The following is a 19198-nucleotide window of genomic DNA, read 5'->3' as shown; positions in this document are numbered from 1 at the left end:
GTGGAGGCCAAGTTCAGCCACTCAAACCCAAGATCCAGACTATTCTGGACTGGGTAGCTCCAAAAACCCAGACTCAAGTCAGGGCATTCCTTGGCTTGACTGGGTATTACAGGAGGTTTGTGAAGGGATATGGATCCATTGTGACAGCCCTCACTGAACTCACCTCCAAGAAAATGCCCAAGAAAGTGAACTGGACTGTGGAATGCCAACAGGCCTTTGACACCCTGAAACAAGCAATGTGCTCAGCACCAGTTCTAAAAGCTCCAGATTATTCTAAGCAGTTCATTGTGCAGACTGATGCCTCTGAACATGGGATAGGGGCAGTTTTGTCCCAAACAAATGATGATGGCCTTGACCAGCCTGTTGCTTTCATTAGCAGGAGGTTACTCCCCAGGGAGCAGCGTTGGAGTGCCATTGAGAGGGAGGCCTTTGCTGTGGTTTGGTCCCTGAAGAAGCTGAGACCATACCTCTTTGGGACTCACTTCCTAGTTCAAACTGACCACAGACCTCTCAAATGGCTGATGCAAATGAAAGGTGAAAATCCTAAACTGTTGAGGTGGTCCATCTCCCTACAGGGAATGGACTTTATAGTGGAACACAGACCTGGGACTGCCCATGCCAATGCAGATGGCCTTTCCAGGTTCTTCCACTTAGAAAATGAAGACTCTCTTGGGAAAGGTTAGTCTCATCCTCTTTCGTTTGGGGGGGGGTTGTGTAAGGAAATGCCTCCTTGGCATGGTTGCCCCCTGACTTTTTGCCTTTGCTGATGCTATGTTTACAATTGAAAGTGTGCTGAGGCCTGCTAACCAGGCCCCAGCACCAGTGTTCTTTCCCTAACCTGTACTTTTGTATCCACAATTGGCAGACCCTGGCATCCAGATAAGTTCCTTGTAACTGGTACTTCTAGTACCAAGGGCCCTGATGCCAAGGAAGGTCTCTAAGGGCTGCAGCATGTCTTATGCCACCCTGGAGACCTCTCACTCAGCACAGACACACTGCTGGCCAGCTTGTGTGTGCTAGTGAGGACAAAACGAGTAAGTCGACATGGCACTCCCCTCAGGGTGCCATGCCAGCCTCTCACTGCCTATGCAGTATAGGTAAGACACCCCTCTAGCAGGCCTTACAGCCCTAAGGCAGGGTGCACTATACCATAGGTGAGGGTACCAGGGCATGAGCATGGTACCCCTACTGTGTCTAAACAAAACCTTAGACATTGTAAGTGCAGGGTAGCCATAAGAGTATATGGTCTGGGAGTCTGTCAAACACGAACTCCACAGCACCATAATGGCTACACTGAAAACTGGGAAGTTTGGTATCAAACTTCTCAGCACAATAAATGCACACTGATGCCAGTGTACATTTTATTGTAAAATACACCACAGAGGGCACCTTAGAGGTGCCCCCTGAAACTTAACCGACTGTCTGTGTAGGCTGACTAGTTCCAGCAGCCTGCCACACCAGAGACATGTTGCTGGCCCCATGGGGAGAGTGCCTTTGTCACTCTGAGGCCAGTAACAAAGCCTGCACTGGGTGGGGATGCTAACACCTCCCCCAGGCAGGAGCTGTGACACCTGGCGGTGAGCCTCAAAGGCTCACCCCTTTGTCACAGCCCAGCAGGGCACTCCAGCTTAGTGGAGTTGCCCGCCCCCTCCGGCCACGGCCCCCACTTTTGGCGGCAAGGCTGGAGGGAACAAAGAAAGCAACAAGGAGGAGTCACTGGCCAGTCAGGACAGCCCCTAAGGTGTCCTGAGCTGAGGTAACTCTGACTTTTAGAAATCCTCCATCTTGCAGATGGAGGATTCCCCCAATAGGGTTAGGATTGTGACCCCCTCCCCTTGGGAGGAGGCACAAAGAGGGTGTACCCACCCTCAGGGCTAGTAGCCATTGGCTACTAACCCCCCAGACCTAAACACGCCCTTAAATTTAGTATTTAAGGGCTACCCTGAACCCTAGAAAATTAGATTCCTGCAACTACAAGAAGAAGGACTGCCTAGCTGAAAACCCCTGCAGAGGAAGACCAGAAGACGACAACTGCCTTGGCTCCAGAAACTCACCGGCCTGTCTCCTGCCTTCCAAAGATCCTGCTCCAGCGACGCCTTCCAAAGGGACCAGCGACCTCGACATCCTCTGAGGACTGCCCCGGCTTCGAAAAGACAAGAAACTCCCGAGGACAGCGGACCTGCTCCAAGAAAAGCTGCAACTTTGTTTCCAGCAGCTTTAAAGAACCCTGCAAGCTCCCCGCAAGAAGCGTGAGACTTGCAACACTGCACCCGGCGACCCCGACTCGGCTGGTGGCGATCCAACACCTCAGGAGGGACCCCAGGACTACTCTAAGACTGTGAGTACAAAAACCTGTCCCCCCTGAGCCCCCACAGCGCCGCCTGCAGAGGGAATCCCGAGGCTTCCCCTGACCGCGACTCTTTGAATCCTAAGTCCCGACACCTGGGAGAGACCCTGCACCCGCAGCCCCCAGGACCTGAAGGACCGGACTTTCACTGGAGGAGTGACCCCCAGGAGTCCCTCTCCCTTGACCAAGTGGAGGTTTCCCCGAGGAACCCCCCCCTTGCCTGCCTGCAGCGCTGAAGAGATCCCTAGATCTCCCATTGACTTCCATTACAAACCCGACGCTTGTTTCTACACTGCACCCGGCCGCCCCCGCGCTGCTGAGGGTGAAATTTCTGTGTGGGCTTGTGTCCCCCCCGGTGCCCTACAAAACCCCCCTGGTCTGCCCTCCGAAGACGCGGGTACTTACCTGCAAGCAGACCGGAACCGGGGCACCCCCTTCTCTCCATTCTAGCCTATGTGTTTTGGGCACCACTTTGAACTCTGCACCTGACCGGCCCTGAGCTGCTGGTGTGGTGACTTTGGGGTTGCTCTGAACCCCCAACGGTGGGCTACCTTGGACCAAGAACTGAACCCTGTAAGTGTCTTACTTACCTGGTAAAACTAACAAATACTTACCTCCCCTAGGAACTGTGAAAATTGCACTAAGTGTCCACTTTTAAAACAGCTATTTGTGAATAACTTGAAAAGTATACATGCAATTTTTATGATTTAAAGTTCCTAAAGTACTTACCTGCAATACCTTTCAAATGAGCTATTACATGTAGAATTTGAACCTGTGGTTCTTAAAATAAACTAAGAAAATATATTTTTCTATATAAAAACCTATTGGCTGGATTTGTCTCTGAGTGTGTGTACCTCATTTATTGTCTATGTGTATGTACAACAAATGCTTAACACTGCTCCTTGGATAAGCCTACTGCTCGACCACACTACCACAAAATAGAGCATTAGTATTATCTATTTTTACCACTATTTTACCTCTAAGGGGAACCCTTGGACTCTGTGCATGCTATTCCTTACTTTGAAATAGCACATACAGAGCCAACTTCCTACAGCAGGTTATCTGGAATTTTCAGATGCCTAAGCTTTTGCCACAAAATAAGTTCTATCTACACAGTCAAAGGCTGTAGAGAAGTTGATACACGCTGCATAGGCGGGCATCCCTCGTGACATCATGTATTCCTCCAAAATCATCTGCATAGGACTGATGTTAATAAAATATGATACACTGTTCCAAAAGAATAGGGAGAGGAAGTAAAGGAGTCCTGATCATCAGGAGCAAGAGTCCTCACACACCGTACTTGGTGTCATGCTTCATCATCGGACAGCTCCTCGTCAGACCGGCGCTGCAATGTCTGACGGGCTCCCCCCTAAAAAGGGGGGGCTCTTTGCCGGAGATCTTTTGTTTTTGCCGATGATGCCGCGGAGCCAAGTATGGGTCCGTGGGGAAGGAAAGTACAGGAATAAAGGATAAGATTGGCTCAGGACCCTCACTAAGTGATTTATTCTTTGATGTTGGGAAATGGCCAAGATTAAAAGAATGGCAAGGGAGTGAAAATTGAGATAATGCTCAGACACTCACACAAGAAAATTCAAAGCAGGAAGTCGGTAATTATCCGAAATTCCTTAATATGTGGTCGACATGTTTCGCGTCTTGATATGGTCTCAGCAGGATCCTACGACGCTTCTTCAGGACCTATTAAATAATTGGACTTCTTCAATCGAAACCCAAGTGAAAAAAAGAAAAAATTATATATAGACTCCTGCAATCTATCGTTTACAGTCAAAACGTAGTCAGTCACTTACTAGGATAGAACAAGACTGGCTTTTTCCTATCAGTCACCCATCTCCACTAGAGAAAGGGCTTCATGGGATCACGTAGGCCTGATGCCCAATACACAAACAATTAGGATAGAACAAGACTGGCTTTTTCCTATCAGTCACCCATCTCCACTAGAGAAAGGGCTTCATGGGATCACGTAGGCCTGATGCCCAATACACAAACAATTTGTGTGCGTATCGGTGTCAGGCGCAGCACCTACCCTCAGGCTCCGTTCCCGAAAAAGCCAGTCTTGTTCTATCCTAATTGTTTGTGTATTGGGCATCAGGCCTACGTGATCCCATGAAGCCCTTTCTCTAGTGGAGATGGGTGACTGATAGGAAAAAGCCAGTCTTGTTCTATCCTAGTAAGTGACTGACTACGTTTTGACTGTAAACGATAGATTGCAGGAGTCTATATATAATTTTTTCTTTTTTTCACTTGGGTTTCGATTGAAGAAGTCCAATTATTTAATAGGTCCTGAAGAAGCGTCGTAGGATCCTGCTGAGACCATATCAAGACGCGAAACATGTCGACCACATATTAAGGAATTTCGGATAATTACCGACTTCCTGCTTTGAATTTTCTTGTGTGAGTGTCTGAGCATTATCTCAATTTTCACTCCCTTGCCATTCTTTTAATCTTGGCCATTTCCCAACATCAAAGAATAAATCACTTAGTGAGGGTCCTGAGCCAATCTTATCCTTTATTCCTGTACTTTCCTTCCCCACGGACCCATACTTGGCTCCGCGGCATCATCGGCAAAAACAAAAGATCTCCGGCAAAGAGCCCCCCCTTTTTAGGGGGGAGCCCGTCAGACATTGCAGCGCCGGTCTGACGAGGAGCTGTCCGATGATGAAGCATGACACCAAGTACGGTGTGTGAGGACTCTTGCTCCTGATGATCAGGACTCCTTTACTTCCTCTCCCTATTCTTTTGGAACAGTGTATCATATTTTATTATCAAGTTCTTTGGAGGATATACACTGGACCATAAATCCTCCCATCCCCTCCTTTTTTTGTAGGACTGATGTTAGCCAAAGCGGAGCTGTCTGGTTTAAAACCAGCTTTTAACCAGAGTATGAAATTAAGAGTATCTGCCCAATCTTGTAAGAAACGACGGAACAGGGTCTTAGCAAATACATTTCAAATGGAGTAAACAGCAGGTTAATCTGCCTATAATTGCAAGGGAGGCCATATAACATAATATGCTTTCCAACAGAGCAAAACAGGTTTTTACTACTACTCTACCTTCTAAACTAAATAAATATGTTTTTTCTTTTCTCTAAGACAACCAAACAGTATAAAACAGTGCTTCCCAAACTTTATAGAACCATGACCCAATGTTTAGAATAGCAGAAGTTTATGACCCACCTATCTTTACTCGACATGAAGAGGGAGATTTTTGAATGTGACTAAAGCATTATTGGTAGCGCATTGTCATTTACAGACAGCACATTTTCCATTGAAATGGCCATTAAATTTGCACAGACTGTATTGATAAAACTATATAGCACATAAATGCTAATGGGAAATGATTTATAGGAATATTAATCATTTGTGCATCAACAAGTAAGGTGTCTTGGTTTTGAGCCTTTTCAAATCCAAGTTTCCAGCACACTTTGGAATTACAAAAAATATCTTTTATTTGTGCTTTCCTAACTGCTGATATATTCTGAAATATTTGTACAGGTCATGTACATGTATTTATTTTTTTGCATGTTAGAAATGACATCATACAGCCTATCCTTCCTGTACCCAGTAACACCGTCACTTAATTCACTTTACAAAATTCTCCCACTTTGCAGTCATAAAAAGATCAGTAAACACCGACCTTCCTCGAAAAAAAAAATAACAGCGCTTTGTCAAACGAAATGAACCTGACATGTGTCCTCTATTTTTGAAGGCAGAGCAAATGTGACTAGATAAAAAAAAATATAAAGGCCATTTCAATTCTTAGCTCCAGCATGGTTATTTTACATATGCTGTAGCAGCCCATGGACCCCTACTTCCAGTGCCTATGGCACGGACATGAAAGTGAGGAAGAGGATCATTTAAATCATGCGATTGGTAAAGGGCACTGACCAAATAAATTAAGCTCATAGACACAACACTGTTCCTCACAGGCATATCTGATAGTTGAACCGACAGTGCCCGCGATAAATAGAATCAGTTATACAGAAAGATTGGAGTAAGGAAACCTTTTCAAAGAAATACAGCACATTTATTGCAGCAGATGCTGTGTGAACTAGCATACAAGGGAGACAGCTGAAAACTCATGCACTATCCTGGAGTGCCTCGTGAGACAGAAAAAAAACAAAAGCGTTCCCGGAAAACGAGCACTGGTGGAAGAATACAAGAGGCCAACCAGATAAGTGGTAAACAAGCTATACTTCATGGGAGGGACAAAGACAAGCTGGAATGCCTAAAACAAATAAAGCCAGTGAATAGAAAATAAGCAAATGTGAGTAACAAAACACAAACCCAATAGTAAGCAATGAGTAGAATTCATTTGTAAGTAAGCTTTCAGCATGTCCTCAATATACCTTTGCAGTTAGACAGCTGCACAGTAAGCCATGGGGGTGGCATGACAATCTTGCTTCCTTCCCTAGCTCTGCAGTGCATGACTGTGTAGGAAAAGCCATGGCTGGGAGCGACTGAGAAGAATGGAGAAATAGAGGGACCTAAGATGAACTGCCTGACAGACACACTTAAAGGATATGGTACAGACTTAAAATATGTGATTTAAGTTGTGGTTTCAGATGTAAAATAGTCCCTCATTTGGTTCAACGGAGACAAAATGATGTACTTATACATCCAACACAGATAAGGTGAGACTAAAGTAGCCCTGTGGGCCCATCGCAATTTGGATTCTGAGTCACAGAAGCCAATGGCTAAATGGGGCTGATCCAAACAAAGCCCCTTGGAGCATGGATATAGAGAATGCATTGAATACAGCATGTCTCCATGAATTTAACTGTCACATTTAACAAGCACTCGCAAAGCCAACAGGTCTCGTCTTTTGGACCTTGGAAGTGTGTAGCCATGCAGTAGATTATTCAGGGTGCTGTGCCGCTGCTGAAAATAAATGTGTGGAGTGCACATATTACATTATGGCAGACTTAACTCTCTTCTCCAGGGCAACACTTTGCATATTTGCCATTATCCATAAACTGGAGTCTCTCAATGGGACTTCAAATTCATTACCATCCCACAGACTTTCATTGTATTGCCCAGCCACCCTTTTTTGCACTGTCTAAAGCAATGTGATGAGATAACAACATGATTTACAGCCCTGTTTACAACGGTGCTCGAAGCAAGCCGGGGGTTTTGATATACAATTTGCATGTACTTAAGAGAAGTCACTCTCCTTCAACAAATGCAGCTCGTTTTACATAGAGGCTGATGCTATACGCTGTATTGTTAGGACATAACCACTAACAAACAAGAGTTTGGGTTTTTTTTTTTGCCTAGGTTTTACGCAACCATATACCTTGTGCTGTCCAATAGGCTACACCTTAAAAGATAAACATTTTGGGTCAAAAAGGTGTACCTACATCAAATTCATTAGAAAAATGTATTTTAGATGGGGACATTAAAAAAACCTCAATGTTCTGTCAATTCCAGGTTTGTTTTATTTGTATAGCGAACTTGAAGGTGTGGGACACATCAGCATAGTCGTTATAACCAGCACCCTCTTCGGTACCAGAGAGTCCTGCTTTTGAAATCAAAGATATCAAGCACTGTTAGGGTAAATACAACCTAGCCAACAGACGCCCACACTTTTTACAGCAGTTAGACCCACACAAGGGCTGCAGATATACATTAACAGTGCTTTCACTTATGTGCTATTTTCCCAGAACAGGTATTTCCCCATACTTTTATGCCAAGAAGTAAATATTAAACTGAACAGCTCTGATGGAACACTGCACAAAATGATCTAAACTTTACAGGTGAGGATGTGCAAGATGTCAGTCCCCATGATAATGAATCTCTCTGTCTTACATGAATAAATGAACAAACAAATGCATTAATAAATAAATGGATTTGTGATGTGTTACGGCTTTTGGATAGTTTGTTGAAAAAGTATAATCAGAAAAGTGGATTTAGATGTCAAGGTGGGCTGTAAAGTTGTAATCCCTGATTGGCTCAAGGGGGGATGCATCTCCATTCAAACCTATTTCGGGCGTGGGATTGGGATCTGAAAAGTGTTTTATGAAAATACAGCAGAAACTTGTGGGAGACCAGTGAAAATCGAACATGAGCAGGGATCAGCTTTGAAAGAAATGAAAGCAAGAAGCTAAAGGAGGGGGAGAATATTTGCTGCCCCTCCCCGGAGAACTACGCAGACAGCCTAGGCACCCCGACAGGGACATATCGAGACATGGTGGCTGGAACATCCCATTGAGGATGGAGACAGATATACTACCCGTCCAGGCACACGTCACCATGAAATGAGAAAAGTGTTTTTCAAAACAAATCCAGATTTCCCAGCAAGTGTAAAAAGTAACAAGGCACATGCAGAGCAGCAGTGCGGGATAAGCATAACCACCTCACCGGAGCGCCCTAGTGCCTGCGATGCGCGCGTCACGTGCCTCCGGCAGCATGTCCTGGCCCCTTATGTGGATGCTTCAGATTAGTGGGCTAGCACTGGGATTTCTATCATGTAAATATTACTGGAGGACAAAGACACTTACTGGAAAAATGTCTGTAATAATATCCCAAGGGTTGATAGAAGTTCTATATAATAAAGTGGTCCACAACGATGAGGGTGGGCATGCACAAAGGCTGACATGTAACACTATCAGGAAAGAAAGAAAAAAAGAATCCCACAAAACGAGCACAAACAACTCAGGTGTAAAGATCCAGAACTTGGGCAGAGCTCCGTTGGAGGAAACAAAACAAAACAAGCATTTGCAATGCATTATGTCTCACATTAGCGAGAGTTACAGCTGTTGGCATTGTAAACGATCATGACGGCCTCACTTTTGGGACCTTATAAATATTTAGCCATGCAGCACATTAAACCTTTATCAGAAATAAACTGTGTTTGTGCATTCCTTTGTACACTTGGCATTAGACTGTAATGGTCAGAACAGCCCCTACAGAGCACCACAGTAAAAATAGCATTTGGAAGAGACATGGTCAAAGTAACCATATATTCTGCCACTAGAGGGCATAATCACATTAAAAAAATTATAAAGAACATTGCAGGGTAACCATATAATCAGCCTCCTGGGGGCATAGTGTATTACACATTTTCAGGCCTTTTAAATATCATTAACTGTGGAGTCAGTGGCAAAAGGGTGCAGTGCCACAGGTCGTTACTAGATGTCCCTATAGAATCAATAGCAGAAGGTGTAGCTCCACTGGTCATGGCTAGATGTCCCTGTATGGTCAACAGCAGAAGGTGCAGTCCCACTGGCCGTGGCTAGATGTCCTTGTGGAGCCAAAAGCACTCAGAATAGAGTGTCACAGAACACTCCCAGAACTTCTTCCGATATCAGAAGCTCAGACTGTCCCCCAAACCTGGAAACAGCTGGAGACGTACCAGGTCCTCAGTGAAATGGCTGAAATATTTAGCCATGCCGCATATTAAACCTTTATCAGATATAAATTGTGTTTGTGCATTTCTTCATACACTTGGCATTAGACTGTATTGGTCCAAACAGCCCTACAGAGCACCACATTAAAAATAGCATTCGGAAGAAACATGGTCATATAACCATATCGTCAGCTCCTAGAGGGCATAACCACATGAAAAAAAAATGAATGACAAAGAACACTGCAGTGTAACCATATAATCAGCCCCTTGAGTGTAGGTATTACACATTTTCAGGCCTAGCAGGCCTTTTAAATATCATTTAACTGTGAAGTCAGTGGCACAAGGGTGCACTGCCGCTGGTCGTTACTAGATGTCACTGTAGAGTCAACAGCAGAAGGTGCAGTACCACTGCTGTGGCTAGATGTCCCTATGGAGCCAAAAGCACTCAGAGTACAGCGTCACAGAACACTGACAGAACTGACATCAGAAGCTCAGAATGTCCCCCAAACCCAGAAACGGCTGGAGAAGTACCAGGTTCTCAGTGAAATGGCTGAAATATTAAGCCATGCTGAAAAAGGGTAGTGGCGGTCAAGGTGCCGCACCTCCGTAACATACCAGTTTGTATTGGACAGCAAAGTCAAAGATACGAGAAACTGGTGCCATGTTGGTCGAGTGCCCAACTACCCAATAGGCACTGAAAGTTGTGTACCCAGATACACAATGATAATTACTGCAAATTGACCAAGGCACTCAGAGGAGTAAAGTCCAGTAAGATCAATGGGAAAAGGTATCCATGGTAATGTAGGTCCAGAAGTGGAGAAGAAAGCACTGATTCCAAGTTGGTGTTGATCAAAGTCTTTAATTCTTAGACAGCGTTTGTCACAGGTGAGTTTTCATTTTTGCAGAGAAACAGCCAACACGTGTCTCGTCACACAAGTGACTTTATCAAGGCTTGGCCAGTCCGGCGAAGGAAAGTACGACCGTAATTGGTATGCAGGTAGGTTGAAAGAATGTGCTGGGTCTGGCAAGTTCAATGTACGCGTTCTTTTCGGATAACAGACGGACCGAGCATTTCCAACAAGGAACTCGGTTGGAGGCTTATCAGGGCTTCCTCGCCTCCTTCTTCGGTTACTGGAAGAACATACATTGAACTTGCCAGACCCAGCACATTCTTTCAACCTACCTGCATACCAATTACGGTCGTACTTTCCTTGGCCGGACTAGCCCAGCCTTGATAAAGTCACTTGTGTGACGAAACACGTGTTGGCTGTTTCTCTGCAAAAATGAAAACTCACCTGTGACAAACGCTGTCTAAGAATTAAAGACTTTGATCAACACCAACTTGGAATCAGTGCTTTCTTCTCCGCTTCTGGACCTACATTACCAGGGATACCTTTTCCCATTGATCTTACTGGACTTTACTCCTCTGAGTGCCTTGGTCAATTTGCAGTATTAAGCCATGCTGTACATTACACCTTTATCAGAAATAAACTGTTTGTGCATTAGCAGAAGGTGCAGTACCACTGATCGTGGAGAGTTAGTAGTGCCTTGGGGAAATTATCATCCTTCAGCCCTTGAGGAGCATAGTGCATTACACTTTTTGCTGGACAAGCAAGGTTGTCAGAATATTATTACAAACAAGGCTCCTATAACATGTAACACAAACTCCTCTTGGCTGTAAAAACAAAAGTTCCAGCTAAAAGAGAGTTCAAATATGCATTGAATGGTGGAAGATGTTATGATTTTGGGCACCCTCTAACCTAGTGTGACCCACAAGATGTCCTGGACAGAAATAGCACTTCATTCTGAATGTTTTGGTGGTGGTCCCATTGTCCTAGGACCACCACAGGCTGAGTTAGGGCCAAAAATGTGTTGTAAAAAGAATGCCTGCAAAGCATTATGGGATGAGTTTCCCCGGGTGCAGTGAATATTGTAGTATTGGCTCCCTCACTGTGCAGGGAGAGCCACTGTTGAGGATTCATTCCTGGGTCAATTTCATGCTACATAAAGCCACAATAAATGTACAAAACACACGCACAACACTACATGCAATTACTAATTATGTAAAGTAAGGAACAAGTGAAGGGCAAATGTGAAAACGAACTGTGCGCATGAACTCAAGTGCTTACTGACAAAAGCAAGAGGCAGGAAACAAAGTAAAATAGACCGTTCAAACAGGAGAAAAACATTCCAGGCTTAATTAAACTGTACTTGAACTGTACTTGGCCGGTGCTCCTCAGCCAAGTACAGGAAGTGACGTATCGGCTGCCAAACTAGTTAGAAGGCAGCAAAATAAGAGCAACACTGCCTTCAACCTTTGGTAAGCGGCAGACAGGAGCAAATTCCTATACTCCATCCAACAGGTTTTGCAGACAGCACATGTTCGCTGTCTAGGCTTGACTAAAAAAGGAGGGGCAAAGAAGGATTCACCAGTAGCAAGTAAGTATTTTTAAAGGACAATGGAAGGGATAAATAAAAACAATTAATGGGAAGGAAGTAAGCCCACAAATTATATACAACATGCCTCGAAGAAATAGTGCAAGCCCTGTCTAGGCTCGACCTAAAAAAGGACAGCACCACCACAGACCTCATTATGGATTTGACACAGCATAGCTTAATCCTTTATTTGAAGTTTATTGTAATAGTGCACTTGTTGCTGAGAAGGCTAGCTTTTGGAAGCTGAATCCCGTCGTGGGTAGAAGCTGCATTGGGCTTGCAGAATCTCAGACTGAAAAAGTAAGCATAAGAAAAGAACACCCCCGGGCACACACTATGGCAAGAGTGCAAAGGGAAAAAAGTACAGCATCACTTAGTGAATGTTAGTCTCATCCACAGAAGAACAGTCTCACTGAACAGGTGTAAATATCATGTGTTGAATAACAATACCACTTATGAGGATGAGCTTCTCTATTGGATCACGATCTCACTTCTTTGATGCAAAATCAACACATTACTGCACAGCCTGTGTTGGTGTATGGGTACCAAGCCTTGTCATTCATTGGGCACAATTTTTGCTTCTTGGAGCAGACTTAATGAGAGCAGGTATCACTGCCTACAACATTTGGTTTGTGACTAAGACTTTATGGCAATCTTGTGTCTTGATGATGTTTCTCTTTCTCTCAGTTTGAGTACCGTGCATTTTGAGAAGCGTTTTAATGATAGATGTGAATTTCAGCTCTTTGAGCATAATGTAATCCACAGAGTGAGAGTCTAGCACCTTAGAGCGTACACTTACTAACTGGGTGTAGGTGTAACAGCCTGTATCACAGCTGGGAGTCCACAGAGAGGCAGACAGGGAAAGAAGTGGTGCAAAGCAAAAAGTGTGCCCCACCTACAGAATGTGATATGTGGCCCTTGCGTCTACAATATCTCACATACATGCACGCACACCACACCGAGTTGGTTTCCCGAAAAGCTGCGTAGCCTGTGAAATGGGGGGCAATGTAGTGTTGCCCCTCCCACCCTCACAGGCCTGCGTTGCACATCTGAAGAAAATCTGAAGGTAGGTGAAGTATAGCAAATAATACGGGTGGATAGAATCCAGGGTTCACCCACATAGTTGGGGAAAAAAGCCTGTGTCTTGAGTAACAACATGCCCACCATGGTGTGCAAAACATGGCTGTAACCTTCTGTGCAGAAGTTGGGCACAAGGTAAGGCACAGACAGAAATGTCCCAGACACAAAATGGCAACAAAGGTAGGAAGAAAGAAACAGGGCGAGCCTATGCTCCCCTTGGCCAAATGAGGAGAAGCAGAGATACAGAAAAGGAATCACCTACGTGAGCTGATACAACATGACATCTGCAGAAACAATAACAAAAAGACAACAGCGGACATGAGCATGGAGACAGAAATAGAACATGGCATCAGAAAAGGAGGCAGTCCACTGGTTACATTGGGAAACAGAAGCCAGGAAAGGTACTCTGGCAGCAAGTCAGCCCTTGCTCAGATACAGCCCTGGGTGGAGAGAAATTTGGCACTGTTGCTGATGCTAGTGAATATGAGGCAGCTGAGGTGCCTTTTGTGTTCCCTGGTCAATCCCTTGATGAACAGTGAATGGTCCCTGAACAAAAACCTCTTCAGACCTCCCCCAGCTCACCTAAATCGCCCATAGCTTAGCTGCCTCACACTGATGAGGGTGTTGTAGGTGTGTGTTGGCAGGAGTGAGAAGGTGAAGGGAGGGCAAGAAAGGGGGATTATGGGTATGAAAACATTACCTATGGCAAAAAAACACTTTAAACTGGAAAATCTGACTGAGAAACGAACAAGCTGGAGCAAGATGAGAGGGGCGCTGCTGTTAGCATAACCTTAATGCACAATGCTCTGTGCACCTCTCAGAAGATTGGCTCCCTGGGCCTCCACCCAGCTTGACCATGCCAAAAGCTGGCCCTGCTGCAGCAATGCCTCTAGCATACTGGTTTAATGAGAGCAAAGGAACCTTGGTAACTAGGGAGTAGTTGTTCGTTAAGTGGGCAATCACTGAAGCATCTGCATGCTCTTTTCAAGGGATGAGGCCATGAGCGAATCATACAAAAGATGATGATTAATAATTAAATAGCAAAAAACAGAAAATCAAGAACCTCTAAAAGCTCACAACAGGTATTTCTTGTCCTTCCATAATGATATTTGTTTTAACAACTTGCTGGGATTTGAACTTAGAACCTGCAGAATTTTGGTTAAGCATGTATCTCAATCAACTCTTTACTGTTTTTATTCTACTCATCATTATTTCGATGGGCATGTTTTAGATGCAAAGTTAAACTTCTTGGGTTTTATAGGTGCAGTAATACTTGTTAATCAAAAAAATAATTTTAATGTAGCTTTAAGTACACACTAACAACTACAATAGCTTGGCAAGTGCAGAGTTACATAACCCGCAAAGTATTTCAACAAACAGAATCTTTATTCACAAATTCTTAATCTACTGTTTCACAAGGTAACAGTAAGGTACGACTTACTCAGTTATTTTGGGATCTAAATTGCCAATCCATAATCGATGGCCATCTTGTAAAGAACCTTCTGAAAGAATAGATGCGTTCTCCAATGGCAAAGCTTTAGTCTCTTCCTCCATCGAGTTCTAGTCACCAAAGAGAAATAAAACGATGCAAACGGGTCAAACTGAATGACAAAATAGCAAAAACTGAGTCGTTAGAAAACTACTGAAATGAATAACAATGATTCTCAGAGGCAGAAAGGTTTTAATTAAGCAAGTAAAATACGAGCTTACAGTTGAGAATGGCACACTGTGCACATTGAGGGGAAAAGAACGTGAGCTTTAAGATAGAGAAATCCACATCTAGGCAACCATCTGGAAGTAAATTCAGATATGAGGATAGATCAATAAGATGCTCACATGTCAAATGCAACAATGCTCATTTGGAGCACAGGGAGTTAAAACCTGGCAACAGGATTACTGTTTCCGTTAGGCTATTCCTCTCAATGTTGAAACAAAATGCAAAGATAAAACAAACCAGAAGAGAACACCGGCTCTGGTGTGTGCATTTCATTCCTGTACACTTACATCTGGCTTTTGCTGGGGTGAAACCGCATCACAGAAGCTGTTTTACCTTAACATTAGACTGCATGCTCATGGGAAATTGTGAGGAAATCAAGTTTCTAACAATGCTTACCATTTTCACTTGGGAGCTTCAGCGATAGACGAAGGTGTAAATATATTCCTAAATGTAAATATCCTTTTCTCATGCAGCTCTTTGAGACTGCCATATAACCACTTTCTTAGTGCTTGCATTTTTGACAGATTAGCTAGCTCCGGATTGGCTAGCTAAAGACTGGCAAGATTAAATGTTTACCCCAGATTATATAAAACAGCCAAGTGGGAAAGCAAAAATGTCATTCAAGTCCTTTTTCAAAGCTGATGACTTAATGTTGGCCATGGCCAACATTATGAAAATAGTGGAAGGATAACGTAAGTAAGGCACAGACCTCTACATTGAATGTGTGTTGTGTGGTGTGGTAAATTAACATCCAGTAAGCAAATGCCATGAGAAATTGTAGATTTGTTGAATACAAACAGGAGCACACATCTGGCATGCCTGGTCTTCAAGAAATTCCAGCCACAACTGCCGGAAATGTAGTTGGATACCATGGAGAAGGAATGCTGAATTGTTAGGCACATTAAATGTAAATAAAGTGAGTGACTATGTTATGTTGTGAACTTCAACTGTTCAATAAACTGACATTAAAGAAGGACTGAGAAAGTAATAGATGTTAATTAAGGCCTACATAATCATTACATCATCATCTCCTTTATAAAACGAAAACAAAACCATTGTGTAATAGTAGAAAAAATCTTAAATACTTTAAATAAGTCAATGCATTTAATATTCTTTACATTTTGAAGGCATAGAAACATTTTGATGTGTTCTATCATTTCTGCAGCCTTCTCCAGTTCTGACACATTCTTCAATTATTTCCACTGAGTTGCATGAAGAAGAAGTTTCGCTAGGTTCAGACTTTGTGCCTGACTGACGTTTTAAGTAAAGTGGAATTTACAACTCCAATAGTTCCAACATAGCAAATGCTTGTTTACATTATCTGTGTCATCATAGCGATCCTTCTGTGAAGTTTCAAAAATACTTCCTCTTTGACCATTTTATTCATTTTGCATTGCCAACTTTTTTCTTTAGGTAATATATCTTTCATCCAATCAGGGAATACTTCAGATCTTAGTTTTCTTTTTTTTAACGAGCAAAAAGGTGACGCTTGAGGTGCCTCGTGGAGTCAATAGATGAGCCCACAGTTCTTTTTTAAGAAGTCTTCCATAGGAAGTCTGTTAGCTAACACAGATTGTACACCTTCCTTGAGACATCTATTTATTCTTTCAACAAGTCCAATTGAAGCTGGTGACAATAAGGCCATGTTCAAATGCTTAATGTGAAAGCGATCAATGAATTCCCTCATCTGTAATGAAGTGGTGTGTCCCATTGTCAGTCACCAATTCCCTAGATGGTCCTTCAATACAAAAAATGTTTGGGAAACATTTTATGACAGGAGTTGCATTGTGGCTTGAACTAAAACTCAAAATATACCCACTTTGAAAAATAATCTATTAGAAGCAGTATAAATCTTTTTCTGATGACAACACATCGACTAGATCTGCAAAATCCAAGGCAGCCTTTGTCCATACATCCTCAGGAAGTGGTACTGTGTGCAAAGGGGTTTGATGAGTGACCTGGTGATTATCAGATAATAATAAACATGTGCTATATTTAGAGATCCAGTCAGTAACTTGGGACTCTAAAGACCACCAAACAATTGTTTTACATTCTTAAAAACAGCTCCTATGCCTGTAAGAGCTTTGTCTGAAGCTTCATAAGGGTGAGTCGAACAGATGTGGGTGGCACAATCACATCATTACGTAGTAAAATTCCATCCACAATTGACAATTCACTTTCCACTTGTGCAAAAGGCTTGAATTGAATGGGCAATGATCTCTCACTGGGCCAACCTTTTATTATTTAATAAAATACATGACAGTAGACAGGATATTGTCCTTTTGTAATCATCCATTCCTCTCGGAGACTACACCTGAGGGACTGAGGACATCATCTAAAGTGGTCACCATCGATTCAACATCATCAAGTACTTCATTTTGTTTAGCATTCTGTAATTGCATTCTGGATAAGCAACCACCTCTCAATTTATTTCTCCTGGGAATATAATTATTTTAAAAATTATATTCCTGTAAACGAGAAAGAAGTCTCACCAGCTTAGCTGCTGCTTTGCTAGTTCCATTGCCATTATGTAAATTAATAAGAGAGGTGTGTGATCTGTGTACAGTTCAAAATGTGTTCCCCACACAAAAGTTGTGAACTTCTCTACAGTCCTTGAACATGCCAATGCTTCTTTCCCAATGGTGCTATAGTGTGATTTTGCATGTTTCAGTGAACGGGAAGTGAAAGCAACTGTGTGTTCTTGCTTGTCGTAAATGTGTGTCTATACTGCCCCTATACCAACTTGGCTTGCATCAACTGTGAGGATGCATTTACATCCAGATTTAAATGTTGATAAGGTAGGTGCCTCAATAATCAACCTTTTGATCAATTGGTCTGCAGCATTATCCCAAATAAAGTATGCTTCTTTTTTATATAACCTGTGCATGGTTGAACCTCTAAGGCATACCCTTGTATGGATCTTGAGTAGTATTTACTCATACCAAGAAAAGATTGTAAAGTATCTTTATCTTTGGGTGGTGTCACATCCTGTATGGCTTGGACCAATGAAAATGTCTGTTTAATATCTGTGTTAGAAATATGATGACCCAAATAGTCTAGTGCTTGTTTCAATAAACATTTTTCAGGTTTGACTGTAATACCAACCTATTTGAATACTTCCAATACCTTCTACAAAATGTTGTTTGACTGATTTTGCTAATATTAATACATCATCATGATACACTTGAGTTTCAGGTATGTCAGCTAAGATTGTTTCCATCAATGTTTGAAACACACTTGCTGCAGATGCAAGACCAAAAGGTAACCTCATAAATTTGAAAGCTCCAAAAGGAGTAATAAATATGGCTAGAATCTGCAGTAAGTGGTATTTGATGATAGACAGAGCTTAGGCCCAGCAGTGAAAAATATCTAGCGTTGCCGATGTTTGTCAACAAATCATTTATCTTCAGTAAAGAATAAATAATGTGCTTATTTAGGGTGTGCAAGACTGTCCATAGCCTAGTGACCCCATCTTTTTTCAAACATTGACAATGGCACTTACTCGTTCATGAGTCTGTGTGAAAATTCCTTCTTTGAGAAGCTTATCTAGGAGTGTTTTTAGTTCTGGGCTTACAGACAACAGTACCTTACCTTGTGATTAATGGGTACACCATTTTTCTTTAATTTTATCTCATGTTCAAATTTATATATAGTACCAATGTTTTTGTTAAATATCTCTGGAAAGTGTTGAATAACTTCAGTTTATAAGCTGTCATAATTGTCAATTTCTGATGCCACCAGGGTTTCCTTAACAACAACCACAGGGTTTTCTGAATCCAGTACTAGCATTTAACCTAGCATTGCTAAATCTTGCCACCCAACAATATGTTTACCTTCTTCAGCCACTTACATTTTTGTAGTAACTTCTTTTCCCAACATTTATCAGCAAAGAAGCCAATCATATGTATGTCGTGATCTCCATAGGTTTTTGGTGAAACATCAGGGGGACTAAGGGCCAGAAGTATCATGCATTTTTGCGATCCTGTTTGCGATCACAAAAATGCATCTTGGTATGTATGAATTCCAATTTGCGATTCGGTAACTTGTTACCGAATCGCAAACTGGAAATGTGACTATATACTGATTCGGTATTAGGAAGGGGCGTGTCAAGGGTGTCCCTTCCTAATACCGAATGGCAGTGGTATGTAGGAACGTTTTGTGTGCCAAATGCGGTTGCAAAACATTCACATTTTACCACCTACTTCCTCTTTGTGAATGCATGCAAAAACATTTTTTAAGAGCCGGCAGTGGTCCCA

The 19198-nt window shown here is 42.8% G+C and overlaps 1 protein-coding gene across 1 annotated transcript in view; it reads right to left on the bottom strand.

Moving 5' to 3' along the window:
• Positions 1-19198, bottom strand: part of RBM18 (RNA binding motif protein 18) — a 174770-nt gene that overhangs the window by 151862 nt on the left and 3710 nt on the right. Inside the window, exon 2 of the mRNA XM_069241533.1 lies at positions 14667-14785. Within this exon, the coding sequence (XP_069097634.1) occupies positions 14667-14779 (113 nt within the window). The 5' untranslated portion in view covers positions 14780-14785. The remainder of the gene's footprint in view (positions 1-14666; positions 14786-19198) is intronic.

The sequence above is a fragment of the Pleurodeles waltl genome, chromosome 6, assembly GCF_031143425.1.
Source record: "Pleurodeles waltl isolate 20211129_DDA chromosome 6, aPleWal1.hap1.20221129, whole genome shotgun sequence".
Taxonomy (NCBI): domain Eukaryota; kingdom Metazoa; phylum Chordata; class Amphibia; order Caudata; family Salamandridae; genus Pleurodeles; species Pleurodeles waltl.
This window is presented reverse-complemented; position numbering and strand designations above follow the sequence as displayed.